Below are 19603 nucleotides of genomic sequence, written 5' to 3'. Positions count from 1 at the left end.
ACTGCGGAGCCTCCCGCCGGCCCCACCCGGCGACTGCGGAGCCTCCCCGCCCCACCCCGGAGACTGGGGAGCCTCCCGCCGGCCCCACCCCGGCGACTGCGGAGCCTCCCGCCCGCCGGCCCCACCCGGCGACTGCGGAGCCTCCCGCCGGCCCCACCCGGCGACTGCGGAGCCTCCCGCCGGCCCCACCCGGAGACTGGGAGCCTCCCGCCGGCCCCACCCGGCGACTGCGGAGCCTCCCGCCGGCCCCACCCGGCGACTGCGGAGCCTCCCGCCGGCCCCACCCGGCGACTGCGGAGCCTCCCGCCGGCCCCACCCGGCGACTGCGGAGCCTCCCGCCGCCCCACCCGGCGACTGCGGAGCCTCCCGCCGGCCCCACCCTGGCCCCGGAGGAGCCTCCCGCCGGCCCCACCCTGGCCATAGAGGAGCATCCCACCAGCCGCGAGCAGGATTTGAGTGACTGCGGGACAAACTCCAGCAGCTCCGCGTACTCCTGCAGGGCCAGCAGCTCCTCCGTGGGGTCTGGGAGCCCTGTGTTTCGAGGCTCCTTCTTTGGAGGTGAGGAGACCCAGGGAAAGGGAGGAGGACTGGGGCGGTGGGGGACTAGTAACACCCTGTGCCCATGGGCTCGCCAAGGCGCCGGGACTGACCCACATGAGCCCCCCTAACACCAGTGGGGGTGGCACAGCCACGCCCCAAGGCAGGGGATGCTGGGCGAGTCGGGAGCTCCGGCCTCCCCTGATCATGTTGGGGGGGGGGCTGAGGCTGATGGGGCTGAGGGCGTCTCTGGGAGGCGCAGGGGGGGGCCCTCGCCGCCACGGGGCTCCTTACAGAGAAAGGGGAAACATGGAGCCTTCTCTGTCCACTGCATCCCCAGCAGCAGAAGGGATTAAACTTTCTCCTTCCCTCCTGGTGCAGACACCCCAGTGCCCAGGTGGCGTGGCCTGCGGAGGAGGACGAGGAGGAGTGCGTGGAGGACGAGGAGGAGCAGGAGGAGCAGGATTTCGACCCTGAGGAAGACATCATCTTGGTGATCCAGCAGCACCTGCAGGGCAGAGCTGAGGTACAAAAATCCCCCAGCTGCGCTGCCACCCAGTCTGTCCTGCTCCTTGTTCCATCCCCACCCAGACAGGGGGTCTTGCACCAGAGAATCCCTCACCCCATCTCCTCTGTTATCTGGCACCCCAAAGTGGGGACATTTGTCCCACACAGGCCAAGGTCCTCGCAGACACTGTCCAAGTTCCAACCCCTGTCTGCGCAGGGAGACACTGGTTTTGGGAAGGGGCGGCTTTCCTGTCCAACCCCATGGAGGTCCTGAGCCCTGGAGCTGGTTTGGGTGTGGGGTCCAGGTCATGTGCCTTGATCCTGACGTGCTGTTCATGGATCAGGGGTTCAGAGGGGATTGCGTTACCCCTCCATGGCTGATCCCAGCCTTCCCTCCTCTCCTCATTCTCTGATCTCCTGCCTGGACTCTCCCGGGGATCCTACCTCCCACCCATTGCAGTTTGGCTGGTCCATACTCTGCTGGGTACCAGGCCCTGCACAGAGAACTGCGAAGAGCAAGGATTGACGAGGCAGCAGGCATCCGGCCATGAACTCTTGCGAAGTGTCCCTGGAGTGATGTGAATGGGAGAGGCCAGGATGTGCCTTTTGAGTCTTGCCAGGGCTCCTGGAGAATCCTCCTCATTGTCCCCTGACTGATGTAGCCCCATGTCCCATGACTGACGGGTGCTCCCTCTTCTTGCAGGCTCTGCACAACCACTATTCGCGGAGCCTGGACACCATCCTCAGGAGCCAGCTAACAGAGACCCCCACCGTGGAGAAGCTGCAGCACCTCCTGGAGGTGAGTAGAATGGACGGTCTGGGGTGGAATTGCCCCTGAGCCCTGTGGGAGGGCAGTAAAGGAGAGGCTAGAAGAGCCACGTTTCCATTGTGTCCTCCCAGCTTGGACCCAGCCGGCCACACTTTCCCAGAGCTGCCAGTGCAGGGGGAAGAGCTGGGACTGTCAGCCAGAGCTCTGCACGGTTGCATTAAGCACTAACAGTGAGCACCAGGCCTGGCTGGGGCCTGAGAGACTGAACCCCCTTTTCAAGCTCTGCCACCAGGGCTCGGCTACTCCACCCTGAGCACAAAGTCTCAGCCCCTTGGGGAGGGGGAGAGGCTGGTTTGTAGAGCATGTTCGCCTGCCTTCTGACCCTCCCCTGCCTCCTTCTCCTGCAGCACATCCATCGCTCTCTCCTGGCAAACAACCCCCAGGAGAGAGCCAGGGCCGTCCAGACCAGCGCGGCCCTGCTCCAGTTCGCCACCTCCCTGCCTGGATTTGACGTAAGTGACCTCTGACCCCAGCGTCCTGCAGAGTCAAGTTCCTCATCCCCTGGCTAATTGGTCCCCCCGGGTCCGTAAGGGACTGCGTTCCATAGGCCGCTTGGTGGCAGGGTCATGCCTGGCCTCAGGGCCCTTGTTATTCTGGAGCCGCGAGGCAGCGAGTGCTCAGCGAGGGCCCTTGCCCTGCTCCCTTTGCTCCGAGCTCCCTTGGGGGCAGAGAGGATGAGGGCTCTCGCTCCTCTCCCCCAGCGCCTCCTACAGAGGGGTGGGAGCAGAGCTCAGGTCCAGGGGCGCTGGGGAGCTGAAGGGAGAATAGTGATGGATTCCCCTCTCCTTCTCCTTCCACCAGACCTCCTCCGCCTTCTCCAAGGCAGGAGAATTCGTTCTGCAGCTGGGTCTCTGGATATCCCACCCAGCCAGTAACATCAGTCGGCATGCCAGGGGTGGGATCTACTGGCTTTACTGGCTCCTGCTCCGGAAGAGGGGTAAGAAACCCAGCTGGGCAATGGGACCCATGGAAACGAGTCTCTGGGAGACTAGCTTCAGCTGGCCATTGGGACGCCTCTAGAACTAAGGCCTCTCTGCTAAGACCCGCTGTAGCGGGGAAGAGGAATCCCAATAGAAACAAGGCCCCTCCTTTGAGACTCCCTCTGCTGGGCAGTGGGACCCTGCAGAAAGAAGCCCCCTCCTCTGAGACCGACCCCAGCTTAGATGGTGACTCTTTCTCTCCCCCTCTCTCTGAATTAGGGAGATGAGTGTGAAAGTGCCAAGGAAATTGGCTGCTTTATCTCCGAGCCCGGCTCTGTCCCCCAGCCCAGGGAAATCAGCCCACCCAGTACGGGGCAGCCAGCTCGTGAGGGGACAGGAACGGAGCTATTGGGACACATGGAGGGAAAGAGCCCATCAGGAGGGCAGGGGCAGGAGCAGGCACCACAGGGGACGGACACAAAGCTTGTAGGGTGTCACCAGTCAGGTAGCCAGGGCCAGATCTTGACTTCAGTGGGTGTGGGGGGTTCTCAGTATTAGACACCCCCATGACCGTAAGGGTCACATGATTACGGTGATGGCTGAAACAAATCCCCCTTCTGGTACTAACCCGCCTGGCATGGACCCTGCGATTCCATTGGGCTGCGGATGCCAGGAGGAGCCTGGCCAGTGTGCACCCAGAAGGAAACAGGCACTGAAAGCGGAAGGCCAAACCTCCCCAATGGGTGTGTCTTTCTCCCCCAGGGCTCAACACCAGCGAGGCCCCAGACTTGTGGTGCCGGGACGGGCTCCATGACCCCGAGCGTCTGGGGTATAGAAATCTGGCCAGGGTGGGAGAGGTAAGGACTCTGCGCCGGTGCATTGCAGCAGCTCAGGTGTGGAGCTGTCTCCCGCTGCAGTGAGTGTGTCATGGACACAGGGCAAGAGCCTGCTCCTTATTTCCAGCAGAGTATGTGAGGCTCCTGGGAATGTCCGTGGGGTGAGGTGTGGGAATGAACCAGATCTAAAAGACCGCGAACCTCTAGCGGGTGAGCTGCAGCAGCTATCGCTGCTGGGAGCAGCAGGGGTCCTGGGCTGTCTGTGTGAGCTGGGTTCCAGAGCGCGCAGACACATTCCCAGCATCTCATGGCACCTGCGGTGAATCCTGCTCCATAAGAGCTATTGGAGGCCTCAGTGCCTGCAGCCTCCTACTGACGGGGGTTCCTGGTCCATGGGGCCCCAAAGGTTGGCTGCCCCAGGACTCTTCTCCACCTTGTAAGACACTCGAGGGATTTGGAGCTTGGTTCTGGGCCATTGTAAGGGCTCTGGTTCTTTTGGTTTTAGGCCTTTGGCGAGCTGTTCACAGAAGAGCAGGAAAGGTCTTTCCTCCAGGCGGGCCTGCTGGCCATTCACCACCCCCTCCTCTGCGTCAGCCAGGCTGGCCTGGTGCTGACGTACTCCATCCTGGGGGAAGCCGGCCAGCTGCTAGAGGACGAGGTAACCAAAGAGGGGTCACCTGGGGAGACGCCCCCAGGGCCTTTCACCTCCAGGCCATTGAAAATCACTCCCATCCCATCCCCATGCGCTGACCAGGGAGCAAGGAGAGGGTGAACCCAGGCAGGTGCCATTGGTCGGTGCCAGCTTCTCCCCTGAGCAGCTCAAAGCAGGGCAGACCCAGCTCCCCAGCAAGGCTATTTCCTAACAGGCGTCACATCAGCACGACACGCTGCCATTGCTCATGCTAGGGGCTGCCAACTCCCCTAGTTCCTTCTGTGAGCCTTTCCTCCCCCTCGGGGCCTCAGGCCGGTTCCTAGAGCTCTGGTATCATGTTATCCCAGCCCCCACCTGCTCTGGGAGAACTGGAGGAGTCAGTCAGCAGAGGCTGCATAAGTGCCCCATTCACCAGAGCCACTGCCCATGGCATCACGTTAAGGACATGGGGATCCCTTGGGGAAAGGTGTCCACTTCCTCTCACCCGCCGGCACTACTGCCCAAAGCCTCCCAGCCCCCGGCTGGAGGGGGCGAGGGTGGCTGAGGGGACTCTGGGGAGCGGAGCTGGATTCCCGTGGGTTGGGAGGTAGAACAGTTCTCAGGGGGACTGAGAGGAGTGGGGGCAGGAGTTCGTTTCACAATGGCGGGAGAGGGGATGGAAGTCACTAGAGAAGAGACAAGATTTCGTCTCGGGGGTTGGGCGGGGGAATCCGTCCCTCAGACATGGGGAGGAAATGTTGCTGGCTCCCGGTGCCGTTAATACCCTTCGTTCTCGTGGGTGTCGGAGTCTCTGATTGATCCTTGTTCCCTTGCAACAGGAGGACATCGCAGCCTACATAAAGGTCCAGCTGTTTAACATCAGGGTCTTGGGCCAGGTGCCCGACGCCCTGCAGGGGCTGTGCTCTGTGGGGCAGCACTGAAGACCCCCCCCCCTCGCATGACCGGCTCGGACCCCCTGCCGCAGGTACTGCTCTGTCTCACTGTGCCTGGGGGGAAGGGCTGGGGGGAGCGGCCATAGAGCCCCCTGCAGCACTGAGAGAAACCAAGGCCGAGCACCTCGCTCTGGACACCCTGCCCCACCCGACCCCTGGGGCTGGGGCCAGGCCAGATACTGGTTGGGAAGAATCAGGCTGTGAGGCTGGCCCAGAAGTGAGAGCCTCCGCAGAGCCAGGGGTTGTGCTCAGTAGCCATTGCAGTCTGGGAGGGGTGGCCTGACATGGGGCCCCTCCCCCGTCGTCACTGCTCAGACCCTCCCATGGCCCCTGTCACCCCTGACGCAGCGAATGTCCGACCATCCCCCAGCCGGGGCCCAATCCACCCACCTGGTATCTGAGCCCTTCCCAGCCGGGAATGAAACTCCCCCCGAACACCCTGGGGCAGGGGAGCAGCCTCCCCATCCGGCCCGTGGGAACTGAGACGCAGAGGAAGGGCTGTGGGCCTGGTCACACAATCCTGGGTGTAGATCTGGGAAGTGGACTGGGTCCCGGCCTAGAGCCTTTCCCCCAGGGGCACCTTCGCTTCTGCCCTTTGTTCTCCCCTCCGGCCAGGGGGTCTGTGAGTGTGAAATGAACAGGGAGGGGGACAGGGTCCTGGCACACAGCCTGGATGGGAGCTCCCCTTGGCTTGGAGCCCAGGCTCAGAGACATCTTTGTCACCCCGCTGTCCTTCTGTTATTGCTAGGAAGGGAGTCCCCCAATGAGGGGTCTCCAGGGATCCAGTAAGTCATCCTCATTCCCGCCCGCATGTACCCCCTGCCCTGCCCTGCCCTGCCCTGCCCTGCCCTGCCCTCCGGTTTCTCGCTGTTGACTCTGGCTGGACTCTTGAATCCGGTCTCTGGCTATGACTTTAGCGTGACCCTTCTTGGCTCCAGATTTGGGTTCTGAACCCCGGCTCAGTATTCTCCTTGCCTTTCTCTAGCCTCGCTCCAGGCCCTCCAGCCACCCGCTCCAGCCCTGCCACCTCCTTCTCCGCCTGATCTTCCCCAACCCCTTCAATTTTGACTACATGGCTTCGATCTCTGCATGGATATGGACTTTGCCTCATACTTCCGACCACCCGGCTTCGACCTCCGGCCTGAACATGGACACTGGCTCCCGTTCTGCCTGCAAACACTCAACACCCGGCAGCAGTAGACAGGCCCCACCATTAATCAAAGCCTAACCCCGCCCCATGACCCCTTAGTCCCTCCCACCTGTCTCCGGAAGTCCCGCCCCATGGGGGTATTACTTCGTGGTCAAGGCAGCCACACGACTGGAAGCCAGGTGTGTCATGTGACCCCTCTAAGAACTCCTCCCACCACCCTCTACCAATCAGGATAGGTTTTGTCCCGGAAGGACCACCCCAAGAGGAGACTTGACCAATCAGGGCAAGCTCTGGGGTGGAAGGGTGACCTATCCCGATGTGTGTCTTGTGACCCCTCTAAGAACTCCTCTCACTGCCCTCAACCAATTAGGATTGGTTTTGTCCTGACAGGACCACCCCCAGAGGGGATCCTGACCAATCAGGGCGAGTTCTGGGGGAGGGTGACCTGTCCGGGAGTGGGCTGTTTGACCCCACTAAGAACTCCTCCCAGGGCCCTCTGCCAATCAGGGTGCAGCACCATCACCTCATAAGTCCCAGCGCTGGACGGACGAGGCCATCTCTCGCCAAGGACCCATGGTTTAGAAATCGTGGGAAGGCTGCAGAGAGGAAACCTGAACTCCTTCACCACCTCCGTGAGAACTTCAGACTCTGTCTTCGCCCTGAGGGTCTTTGACCATCTGTGGAGAAAGCGCTACTTCAGTGACAGTCCCGAGGAGGAGGAGGGAGCGACCGAGGGGAGCCCTTTGGGCCAGCCGTTGATGGATACGCCGGAACCCGAACCCAAAACCCAACGAGCACCCCAACGAGCATGGTGGCCTCTCTTTGTTCACCCCCTTAGAGGTGGAATGCGACTGCGGCTCGGGGGAGTCACCGGCGCACAAGGTGAACACAGGTAAAGGAATGATTAAGTCAGGGGTGAAAGTAACTTCCAGGACTTACCGGTACTGCCGGAGTCCTGAGGGGGTGTGACCTCAACCCGAAGGGGCGGGGCCTCTCAAGGTTTAAAGATCCTGGAGCATTGGCTGTGGCTGGGAGCCCCAGGGCCTTTAAATTCCCCCCGCAGCTCTGGCAGCCAGGTTCAAGCGTGGATTTAATGGGCCCGGAGCTCCCATGGCTGTGGGGAGCCTGAGCCTTACCCAGCTGGAGCCAGGATTTAAAGGGCCCGGAGCTCCTGCCGCTGCGGAGAGCTCTCAGCCCTTTAATTCCCTACCCCAGCCTGGGTGCTGGAGCTGCGTGGAGGGGAATTAAAGGGCTCTGGGATCTACGCAGCCATGGGGAGCACTGAGCCCATTAAATCCTGGCCCCAGCCCAGCTGCTGGAGCTGCGGGGGGGGGGCGAGATTTAATGGGCTCTGGATTCCCAGCAACTGCCGGAGCTCTGAGCCCTTTAATTCCCAGCCCTAACCTGGCAATGCTCTGTCTCCCTGCAGCTGTGGGAGCTCCAGGCCCTTTAAATCCACATCTGAACCCAGCTGCCAGAGCTGTGGGGGAATTTAAAGGGCTCTGGGCTCCCCGTAGCCGTGGGATCTCTGAAGCAGAAATAAAAATAAGCCATTACAGTCCAATACGGCATACCAGGAAGAGCCAATATGCCGTGCCGGACCTCTCCGGCTTCCTCAGCAGGGATTTGAATGGCTCAGAGCTCTGGCGGCTGCAGGGAGCCGAGAGCCCTTTAATTTTCCCCCGCAGCTCTGGCAGCCGGGCTGGGGCCAGATTTAAAGGGCTTGGTGCTCCCTGCAGTCATGGGAGCTCCGGACCCTTTAAATCCACACCCGAATCCGGCTGCCGGAGCTGCGGAGGGGTGGGGTGGGAATTTAAAGGGCTTGGGGCTCTACGGCGGCCTCAGCCCTGGGCCCTTTAATTTGCCCCTGAGCCCAGGGTTGATTTAAAGGCCCTGGGGCTCCCAGCCGCAGCCAATGCTCCAGGACCTTTAAATCTTGAGGCCCCGCCTCTTCCGGTTTAGGCCACGCCCCCTTAGTATACATGCAGTACCAGTAAATCCTGGAAGTTACTTTCACCCCTGCTGTGAGCCCATTAAATCCCGGCCCCAGCCCAGCTGCTGGAGCTGCGGGGGGAATTTAAAAGGCTCTGGGCTCCCCGCAGCCATAGGAGTTCTGAGCCAGAGGTGAAAGTAAGCCGGTACGGGCCAGTACAGCATAGCGGCAAGAGCCAGTACGCTGTGCCGGACCACACCAGCTTCCTCAGCGGGGATTTAAAGGGCTCAGAGCTCCGGCGGCTGCGGGGAGCCCAGAGCCCTTTAAATCCCTCCTCCCCTCCCACCGCAGCTCCGGCAGCCAGGCTGGGGCTGGGAATTAAAAACCTCTGTGCTCCCTGCAGCGGCAGGAGCTCCAGGCCCTTCAAATCCCGGCCCCAGCCCGGAAATGCTCTGGCTCCCTGCAGCCGTGGGAGCTCTGGTCCCTTTAAATCCACATCTGAACCCGGCTGCCAGAGCTGCGGGGGTATTTAAAGGTCTCTGGGCTTCCTGCAGCCACGGGATCTCCGAGCCCTTTAAATCCTGGCCCCAGCCCAGCTGCCGGAGCTGCAGGGGGAAATTAAAGGGCTCTGGGCTCCCCGCAGCCGTGGGATCTCTGAAGCAGAGATGAAAATAAGCCATTACAGTCCAGTACGGCGTACCAGGAAGAGCCAATACGCCGTGCTGGACCGCACTGTCTTCCTGGGCAGGGATTTGAATGGCTCAGAGCTCCAGCAGCTGCAGGGAGCCCAGAGCCCTTTAATTTTCTCCCGCAGCACTGGCAGCCGGGCTGGGTCCAGGATTTAAAGGGCTCAGAGCTCCCGCAGCTGCGGGAAGCCCAGAGCCCTTTAAATCCCTCCTCCCCTCCCACCGCAGCTCCGGCAGCCGGGCTGGGGCTGGGAATTAAAAAGCTCTGTGCTCCCTGCAGCAGCAGGAGCTCCAGGCCCTTCAAATCCCGGCCCCAGCCCGGCCAATGCTCTGGCTCCCTGCAGCCGTGGGAGCTCCGGTCCCTTTAAATCCACACCCGAACCTGGCTGCCAGAGCTGCGGGGGAATTTAAAGGGCTCGGGGCTCCGCGGCGGCCTGAGCCCTGGGCCCTTTAATTTGCCCCGGAGCCCAGGGTTGATTTAAAGGCCCTGGGGCTCCCAGCCACAGCCGATGCTCCAGGACCTTTAAATCTTGAGGCCCCCGCCTCTTCCAGTTGAGGCCACGCCCTCTCAGGACTCCAGCAGTACCGGTAAGTCCTGGAAGTTACTTTCACCCCTGCTGTGCAGGGCCGCCCAGAGGGGGAGGGGCGAGAGCGGCAATTTGCCCCAGGCCCCGGGCCGCACAGGGGCCCCCACAAGAGTTTTTCGGGGCCTCTGGAGCGGGGTCCTTCACTCGCTCTGGGGGGCTCGGAAAACTGTTGCAGGGCCGGGCCCAGGAGCTTCTTCCACTCTTCTTCGCCGGCGGGGGGTCCTTCCGAAGCGTCAGATTTTTCCCAACTCTCTTTAGAATGCCGTTCTTTTAGCGCCCCCCCCACCCCCCTGGGGACACAGCGTCCATCAGTTTTCTGAATGAACCATCAAACTGTTCCCAAATATAGAATATAGGGGAGCAGTGACGAGCTTATGGTTTTGGGAGAATGGTTTGTCAGTCCTTGGTGTTTTACTCACAACCCCTAGAGCGCATGCTCCGGATTTGTGAATGTGTATGGTTCTGCGCATGTTCAGAGCCCCTCGAGCGCAAGCTCCAGGTTTGTGAATGTGTGTGGTTCTGCGCACGTTCAGAGCCCCTCGAGCGCATGCTCCGGGTTTGTGAATGTGTGTGGTTCTGTGCACGTTCAGAGCCCCTCGAGTGCAAGCTCCGGGTTTGTGAATGTGTGTGGTTCTGCGCACGTTCAGAGCCCCTCGAGTGCAAGCTCCGGGTTTGTGAATGTGTGTGGTTCTGCGCATGTTCAGAGCCCCTCGAGCGCAGGTTCCGGGTTTGTGAATGTGGGTGTTTACTCAGGGTTTGCTGTGGCAGTGGCCGCTGAGGAACTGGAGTTGTGGTTCTTGTTTACCACAGTCTTCTTTTGCCCTTGGGTTTGACGGATATGAGGTTTGGACTGCCTGGGTGCTTCATCTGCACTCTTGTGCTGGTTTGCGTTGTTAAAGGTCTCCAAGCAGATTCCTGGCTCTTTGGTGGTTCTGGAGGAGGTGTCCTTGTAGCGCGGACTAAGCATTGTCAGAAAAGTTGCCCAGGCCTATGGGGGGTGGGGGGAACCATTTTACAAAACTGAACTTTACATTCTTTCTCACCGACACCTATGTATTCACTTCAAATACAAAACCTCACAGAACAACCCAACCAATAAGCAAAATATATTTACTGGCTTCATCCATCCATCATCAGTCACTGATGCTGGTGAATTTTCCTTTCAGCTGTCTCGTTCCCTTTTCTTCTGAGCTTGTTTTCCTCTGCTCTAAGGATCTCTCATGTTTCCACCGTACTGTGGAGCAAACAGCATTATTATAAAACACAGGAAACCGTCTGGTAAACTTCAAAACTAAATATTCATTAGGGAGTTTTCTGTTTAAAAGTCACAGCTTTAAAACAAATCATCCAGTTCAGGCTGTACGACAAACACCGGTTTTGAGTTTATTTCTACCACTTAAAACATAAACCAAAAACAACAAACAAACAAACAACAACAAAACCTCAAAAACATTTTTTAAAATGCATCTCAATTTGCAGAATAAAAACCAAACTGCTTTTAAAATCCATTTTAAACCACATTTTGCACAGGAAAAAACCCTGTTGGTTTGAAACAAACCAAGTACTTTTAAAACCCTACACCTATGCCTTGCCCAGACCCCTCTCACACACAAATAAGCAGCTTTAGAAACACACAAAACCAAGTTTGCCTCCATATACTGTTCAATAACACCCTTACCATCTTAGCCCATTGTTCAAACAGACTTCAGCAGAGTAGCTAGCAGGTTAATTTAATCCCACAGCTCTGAACTAATAGATCCTGAAGGACTTTAGGCACCCTCCCGCAGCACCCCTGTGGTGATCTGGGGTGGGGACAAAGCTGTCTGCACAACAGGGCTTTTTATTTCTTTATTCTTTTTTTCTGTAACTTAAAATAAATGTTTATCTGGGGCCTTCTTAGAGTATTGAACAGTCCCCATTTCCAAGCGGGGGGCCCTTTGCAGAGATCAATGAATGTCTTGGGGCTTGAGGTTGTTTTTTTTTAAACACGTTTCTTTCATGCTTAAAGTTTGGGGTTGGGGTGTTTTCTAGAAAGAACGACCCAGAGCATTCAACCAACTCCAGGGTCATATTTAATCTGTCCAATAGTGTTCCACCAACTCATGGGGTCATATTGAAACTGTCCAATTGAGTTCTGCCAACTCCAGCAGTTACATTGAAACTGTCCAATGGCATCTCCGAATTCCTGAGGTTTTATTTCATTTCATATTAATCAGAACTCACCATCCACCCCCACCCACCCCCATCAAATTTAACCCTATGGCAGCAAGGGTAAGTAATCGCAGTCACCTTGGCTATTCAGTGAGGGGGGTGGGGGTTAAACCCACCCAGTTCAACAGGATAAGTCAACTGTATTGTGCTCAAAAACAGGTCTGAACAGCCTGTTTGTTTTACTGTAAGCACATTTCTTAGGATTTTCCCCCCACCCACAACATACATTTCAGCTTTTTGCTGTAAATGGGTCACTTTTACACACAAAACCCACAAGCACTAGGTTCTCACACACAATTGATTTTTGATTGAAAAGACATACAGCTCCTTGAAACCAAACCAAGACGCTTCATTAACACTTCTAGCTCACTTAAGGGCCAAAGGCCTTCGAACAGAAACACAGATAGTCACAAAGCCCTTTTCAATAGGGTTTTTTATTTTTAATTTACAGCTACCAAGTTTTCTATTGTGTGTTTGTCCCCTCACCATTCTCTAGCTGAATCCTTTTAGATTTCTTACAAATAGTCTTTTCCTTAAGCAGGGATCTGTAACTGTTTGTGCAGACTAGACGGCCAATATCACGCCGTGTCGTGGAAAAACAACCCCGCGTTGTGTTTGGATCAGAATCACCCGAGGCCCCTTTATTACGAGCATGCCGGGGGAGGGGGCAGCAAATTCTCATCCCCCTGAACAGAGATTTTTCAACAGGTTTTATAGCAAAAAAACCACAATTCGTGATACACACGTCCTTGTTCACATGATTGCCATAACTGGAGAAATGCTGTGCAAGTGAGTGGAGACCCTGACTGTGTTTTAAAGAAAATGAACCAGAAGGTGCCTGCAATTTTTCCACCCCAACTGTAAGCAGGTTATTTTCTTTAAAACACAGTCAGGGGCTCCACTCAATTGCACAGCATTGAACAAGGTCCCCCCTTGCGCTAAATGTTCTTGGCTTAGGCACAGACATTGCACAGCAGAACCTCTGGCAATAACGGTGTTTAATCAGCTTTCCAAACCCAGCTCAGCACATAGGCCCCGGAGCTTGCCGTTGATATCCACTGAAGTCCAAGTCACCCAGTCATGGGCCGTTGACCTGGCAAATCTATGACACGTCCCTCGCATTCTTCACAAAGCTTTTCCCTCAGGCAGTGCTTAAGGGCAGCATAAACAGCAACACGTACAATAGTCCACGTGACTTTTTTACGCTCACGACGTGGCACTGGCTCAGTTAGTTCTATGCCAAGCCTCCTCTGAAACACCTCATGGCCATCATCCTCAGAGTCCTCTCCAACAACTTGTATCGGTGTTGAGCAAAACCAAGGTGGGCCCGGTTATCTTCCCTGCTTGATGCAACGCTGTCCAGGGTTTCTAGGCCGTCTAGAAAGGCATCATTGAGCTGTTGATTTTCATAACAGAAACAGTGTAAGCAGCCCACTGCTTGTTTTTAGATTTACACAACCCCCGGTTCCTTACCCATTAAGAAGCGATTGCTTCTTAATCATTCATTTACCTGTGTGACGTCTTTTCTGTTCACCTTCTCCACCGGTGACACCCCTGAGCCTCAATCGCATTCCACCTCTAAGCGGGTGGACAAAGAGAGGCCACCATGCTCACTGGGCTGTCTCACAAGCAGTTGGGTTTGGGGTTCCGGTTCCGGTTTATCCATCAATGGCTGGGCCGAAGGGCTTCCCTTGGTCGCTCCCTCCTCCTGCTCGGGACTGTCGCTGATGTAGCGCTTTCTCCGCGGATGGTCAAAGACCCTCGGGGTGAAGACAGAGTCTGAAGTTCTCACGGGGGTGGTGAAGGAGTCCAGGTTTCCTCTCAGCAGCCTTCCCACGATTTCTAAACCATGTGTCCTTGGTAAGAGATAGCCTCATCTGTCCGGTGCTGGGACTTATGGGGTAATGGTGCTGCACCCTGATTGGCAGAGGGCCTTGAGAGGAGTTCTTAGTGGGGTCATACGGCCCACTTCCGGATGGGTCACCCTGCCCCAGAACTCGCCCTGATTGGTCAAAATCTCCTCTTAGGGTAGTCCTATCGGGTCAAACCCATCCTAATTGGTAGATGGCGGTCGGAGGAGTTCTTAGAGGGGTCACACGACCCACTTCTGGATGGGTCACCCCACCTCAGAACTCACCCTGACTGGTCAAATCTCCTCTCAGGGTGGTCCTTCTGGGATGAAACCCATCCTGATTGGTAGAGAGTGGTGGGAGGAGTTCTTAGAGGGGTCACATGACACACCTTGCTTCCAGTCATGTGGCCACCTTGACCCCGGAGTTAAAACCCCCCATGGGGCGGGACTTCCGGTGACAGGTGGGAGGGAATAAGGGGTCAACGGGTAGGGCTTGGGAGGGTCAAGGGGAGGGGTTAGGGTTTGATTGATGGTGGCGTTCCTGATAAATACCAAGATTACATGGATACCGGGGAAAGAAATGTGGACTCGTTACCTCTGGACTGGGACTATGACTGCCCTGTTGACCTACCACCTTGGCTGAAAGCTCCTTTTCTCTGTATTTACGCATTGTTGGGGCCAGAATTAGTGGATCTCCCTGCGTACAGTCATGAGAACCAGTCCTAAGAGCAGGCCCTTTTGGGGAAGAAGAAATGTGGGACTCTGCTACGCCTCTCTTTAGACAATCAGCTCCTGAACAAAGTGATCATTTGAAACCATTACCCTCTGCTGTGAATCCCACAATTGTTGGCTCACAGGAAATCTGCAAAGGGTTTCATCAAACTTCCTCTGCAAGGATTTCCAATCTAAGGCTCGTATGGGCAAGGGACAAATGGAAGACAGATTTCAAAACACACGATGGACATTTTAATGGTCTGATATGCTATTTGAGCTAACTAACGGTCCCCTGACCTTGAAACACTTCATCAGTGATGTATTTGGGGACAGTGTCATCTATTGGGGTGACATACGTCTCTTTTTGGAGAACCCAGAGCAGCACGCGCAGCACATCCGAACCTGGAGAGGTTTCGGCTGCATGGTTTCAATGCAGAATTGGAAAAGCGGAACCTCCAGCCAACTCTCCACAGAGTTTTGGGGGTACATCCTCTCCCCAGAAGATGTTATGATTGATCCAAATAAGGTGGAAGCCATTGATAAATGGGGCGAAGTTGGAAGTCCTCAAGAAGTGCAGCGCTTCCTAGACTTCACTCATCCTGTGAAATCGAGACATGCTGGCTCTCAGTGAAGCTTAGATGGAAAACCACGCACCCCACACAGAGGTTGGAACCACCCACTCCCAGGTGGTCCTGAGGAGCCATGATTTCTCCAGGAGCTGGGTAAAGGGACAAATTTCCAATCTAAGGCTCGTTTGGGCAAGGGACAAATGGAAGACAGATTTCAAAACACACAATGGACATTTTAACGGTCTGATATGCTATTTGAGCTAACTAACGGTCCCCTGACCTTGAAACACTTCATCAGTGATGTATTTGGGGACAGTGTCATCTATTGGGGTGACATACGTCTCTTTTTGGAGAACCCAGAGCAGCAAGCGCAGCACATCCGAACCTGGAGAGGTTTCGGCTGCATGGTTTCAACGCAGAATTGGAAAAGTGGAACCTCCAGCCAACTCTCCACAGAGTTTTGGGGGTACATCCTCTCCGCAGAAGATGTTATGATTGATCCAAATAAGGTGGAAGCCATTGATAAATGGGGCAAAATGGAAGTCCTCAAGAAGTGCAGCGCTTCCTAGACTTCACTCATCCTGTGAAATCGAGACATGCTGGCTCTCAGTGAAGCTTAGATGGAAAACCACGCACCCCACCCAGAGGTTTGAACCACCCACTCCCAGGTTGTCCTGAGGAGCCATGATTTCTCCAGGAGCTGAGTAAAGGGACAAATTTCCAATCTAAGGCTCGTTTGGGCAAGGGACAAATGGAAGACAGATTTCAAAACACACGATGGACATTTTAACGGTCTGATATGCTATTTGAGCTAACTAACGGTCCCCTGACCTTGAAACACTTCATCAGTGATGTATTTGGGGACAGTGTCATCTATTGGGGTGATATACGTCTCTTTTTGGAGAACCCAGAGCAGCACGCGCAGCACATCCGAACCTGGAGAGGTTTCGGCTGCATGGTTTCAACGCAGAATTGGAAAAGCGGAACCTCCAGCCAACTCTCCACAGAGTTTTGGGGGTACATCCTCTCCGCAGAAGATGTTATGATTGATCCAAATAAGGTGGAAGCCATTGATAAATGGGGAAAAGTTGGAAGTCCTCAAGAAGTGCAGCGCTTCCTAGACTTCACTCATCCTGTGAAATCGAGACATGCTGGCTCTCAGTGAAGCTTAGATGGAAAACCACGCACCCCACCCAGAGGTTGGAACCACCCACTCCCAGGTTGTCCTGAGGAGCCATGATTTCTCCAGGAGCTGAGTAAAGGGACAAATTTCCAATCTAAGGCTCGTTTGGGCAAGGGACAAATGGAAGACAGATTTCAAAACACACGATGGACATTTTAACGGTCTGATATGCTATTTGAGCTAACTAACGGTCCCCTGACCTTGAAACACTTCATCAGTGATGTATTTGGGGACAGTGTCATCTATTGGGGTGACATACGTCTCTTTTTGGAGAACCCAGAGCAGCACGCGCAGCACATCCGAACCTGGAGAGGTTTCGGCTGCATGGTTTCAACGCAGAATTGGAAAAGCGGAACCTCCAGCCAACTCTCCACAGAGTTTTGGGGGTACATCCTCTCCCCAGAAGATGTTATGATTGATCCAAATAAGGTGGAAGCCATTGATAAATGGGGCGAAGTTGGAAGTCCTCAAGAAGTGCAGCGCTTCCTAGACTTCACTCATCCTGTGAAATCGAGACATGCTGGCTCTCAGTGAAGCTTAGATGGAAAACCACGCACCCACACAGAGGTTGGAACCACCCACTCCCAGGTGGTCCTGAGGAGCCATGATTTCTCCAGGAGCTGGGTAAAGGGACAAATTTCCAATCTAAGGCTCGTTTGGGCAAGGGACAAATGGAAGACAGATTTCAAAACACACGATGGACATTTTAATGGTCTGATATGCTATTTGAGCTAACTAACGGTCCCCTGACCTTGAAACACTTCATCAGTGATGTATTTGGGGACAGTGTCATCTATTGGGGTGACATACGTCTCTTTCTGGAGAACCCAGAGCAGCACGCGCAGCACATCTGAACCTGGAGAGGTTTCAGCTGCATGGTTTCAACGCAGAATTGGAAAAGCGGAACCTCCAGCCAACTCTCCACAGAGTTTTGGGGGTACATCCTCTCCCCAGAAGATGTTATGATTGATCCAAATAAGGTGGAAGCCATTGATAAATGGGGCGAAGTTGGAAGTCCTCAAGAAGTGCAGCACTTCCTAGACTTCACTCATCCTGTGAAATCGAGACATGCTGGCTCTCAGTGAAGCTTAGATGGAAAACCACGCACCCCACACAGAGGTTGGAACCACCCACTCCCAGGTTGTCCTGAGGAGCCATGATTTCTCCAGGAGCTGGGTAAAGGGACAAATTTCCAATCTAAGGCTCGTTTGGGCAAGGGACAAATGGAAGACAGATTTCAAAACACACGATGGACATTTTAACGGTCTGATATGCTATTTGAGCTAACTAACGGTCCCCTGACCTTGAAACACTTCATCAGTGATGTATTTGGGGACAGTGTCATCTACTGGGTTGACATACGTCTCTTTTTGGAGAACCCAGAGCAGCACGCGCAGCACATCCGAACCTGGAGAGGTTTCGGCTGCATGGTTTCAACGCAGAATTGGAAAAGCGGAACCTCCAGCCAACTCTCCACAGAGTTTTGGGGGTACATCCTCTCCCCAGAAGATGTTATGATTGATCCAAATAAGGTGGAAGCCATTGATAAATGGGGCGAAGTTGGAAGTCCTCAAGAAGTGCAGCGCTTCCTAGACTTCACTCATCCTGTGAAATCGAGACATGCTGGCTCTCAGTGAAGCTTAGATGGAAAACCACGCACCCCACACAGAGGTTGGAACCACCCACTCCCAGGTTGTCCTGAGGAGCCATGATTTCTCCAGGAGCTGGGTAAAGGGACAAATTTCCAATCTAAGGCTCGTTTGGGCAAGGGACAAATGGAAGACAGATTTCAAAACACACGATGGACATTTTAATGGTCTGATATGCTATTTGAGCTAACTAACGGTCCCCTGACCTTGAAACACTTAATCAGTGATGTATTTGGGGACAGTGTCATCTATTGGGGTGACATACGTCTCTTTTGGAGAACCCAGAGCAGCACGCGCAGCACATCCGAACCTGGAGAGGTTTCGCTGCATGGTTTCAACGCAGAATTGGAAAAGCGGAACCTCCAGCCAACTCTCCACAGAGTTTTGGGGTACATCCTCTCCCCAGAAGATGTTATGATTGATCCAAATAAGGTGGAAGCCATTGATAAATGGGGCGAAGTTGGAAGTCCTCAAGAAGTGCAGCGCTTCCTAGACTTCACTCATCCTGTGAAATCGAGACATGCTGGCTCTCAGTGAAGCTTAGATGGAAAACCACGCACCCCACACAGAGGTTGGAACCACCCACTCCCAGGTTGTCCTGAGGAGCCATGATTTCTCCAGGAGCTGGGTAAAGGGAAAAATTTCCAATCTAAGGCTCGTTTGGGCAAGGGACAAATGGAAGACAGATTTCAAAACACACAATGGACATTTTAATGGTCTGATATGCTATTTGAGCTAACTAACGGTCCCCTGACCTTGAAACTCTTAATCAGTGATGTATTTGGGGACAGTGTCATCTATTGGGGTGACATACGTCTCTTTTTGGAGAACCCAGAGCAGCACGCGCAGCACATCCGAACCTGGAGAGGTTTCGGCTGCATGGTTTCAACGCAGAATTGGAAAAGCGGAACCTCCAGCCAACTCTCCACAGAGTTTTGGGGGTACATCCTCTCCCCAGAAGATGTTATGATTGATCCAAATAAGGTGGAAGCCATTGATAAATGGGGCGAAGTTGGAAGTCCTCAAGAAATGCAGCGCTTCCTAGACTTCACTCATCTTGTGAAATCGAGACATGCTGGCTCTCAGTGAAGCTTAGATGGAAAACCACGCACCCCACCCAGAGGTTGGAACCACCCACTCCCAGGTGGTCCTGAGGAGCCATGATTTCTCCAGGAGCTGGGTAAAGGGACAAATTTCCAATCTAAGGCTCGTTTGGGCAAGGGACAAATGGAAGACAGATTTCAAAACACACGATGGACATTTTAACGGTCTGATATGCTATTTGAGCTAACTAACGGTCCCCTGACCTTGAAACACTTCATCAGTGATGTATTTGGGGACAGTGTCATCTATTGGGGTGACATACGTCTCTTTTTGGAGAACCCAGAGCAGCACGCGCAGCACATCCGAACCTGGAGAGGTTTCGGCTGCATGGTTTCAACGCAGAATTGGAAAAGCGGAACCTCCAGCCAACTCTCCACAGAGTTTTGGGGGTACATCCTCTCCCCAGAAGATGTTATGATTGATCCAAATAAGGTGGAAGCCATTGATAAATGGGGCGAAGTTGGAAGTCCTCAAGAAGTGCAGCGCTTCCTAGACTTCACTCATCCTGTGAAATCGAGACATGCTGGCTCTCAGTGAAGCTTAGATGGAAAACCACGCACCCCACACAGAGGTTGGAACCACCCACTCCCAGGTTGTCCTGAGGAGCCATGATTTCTCCAGGAGCTGGGTAAAGGGACAAATTTCCAATCTAAGGCTCGTTTGGGCAAGGGACAAATGGAAGACAGATTTCAAAACACACGATGGACATTTTAACGGTCTGATATGCTATTTGAGCTAACTAACGGTCCCCT

At 54.7% G+C, this 19603-nt stretch overlaps 1 protein-coding gene across 1 annotated transcript; it reads left to right on the top strand.

Annotated features, from left to right (window-relative positions):
• The first annotated feature begins 707 nt into the window (after positions 1-707).
• Positions 708-6615, top strand: LOC120404114. The gene is made up of 9 exons (XM_039536116.1): positions 708-746; positions 986-1063; positions 1748-1843; positions 2221-2325; positions 2675-2810; positions 3556-3650; positions 4135-4287; positions 5100-5245; positions 6199-6615. The coding sequence occupies exons 1-8, from the start codon at positions 708-710 to the stop codon at positions 5199-5201; spliced, it is 804 nt and encodes a 267-aa protein (XP_039392050.1). The 3' UTR covers positions 5202-5245; positions 6199-6615.
• Positions 6616-19603: the final 12988 nt, after the last annotated feature.

This window comes from Mauremys reevesii, linkage group 4 (genome assembly GCF_016161935.1).
Source record: "Mauremys reevesii isolate NIE-2019 linkage group 4, ASM1616193v1, whole genome shotgun sequence".
In the NCBI taxonomy this organism is placed as follows: domain Eukaryota; kingdom Metazoa; phylum Chordata; order Testudines; family Geoemydidae; genus Mauremys; species Mauremys reevesii.
This window is presented reverse-complemented; position numbering and strand designations above follow the sequence as displayed.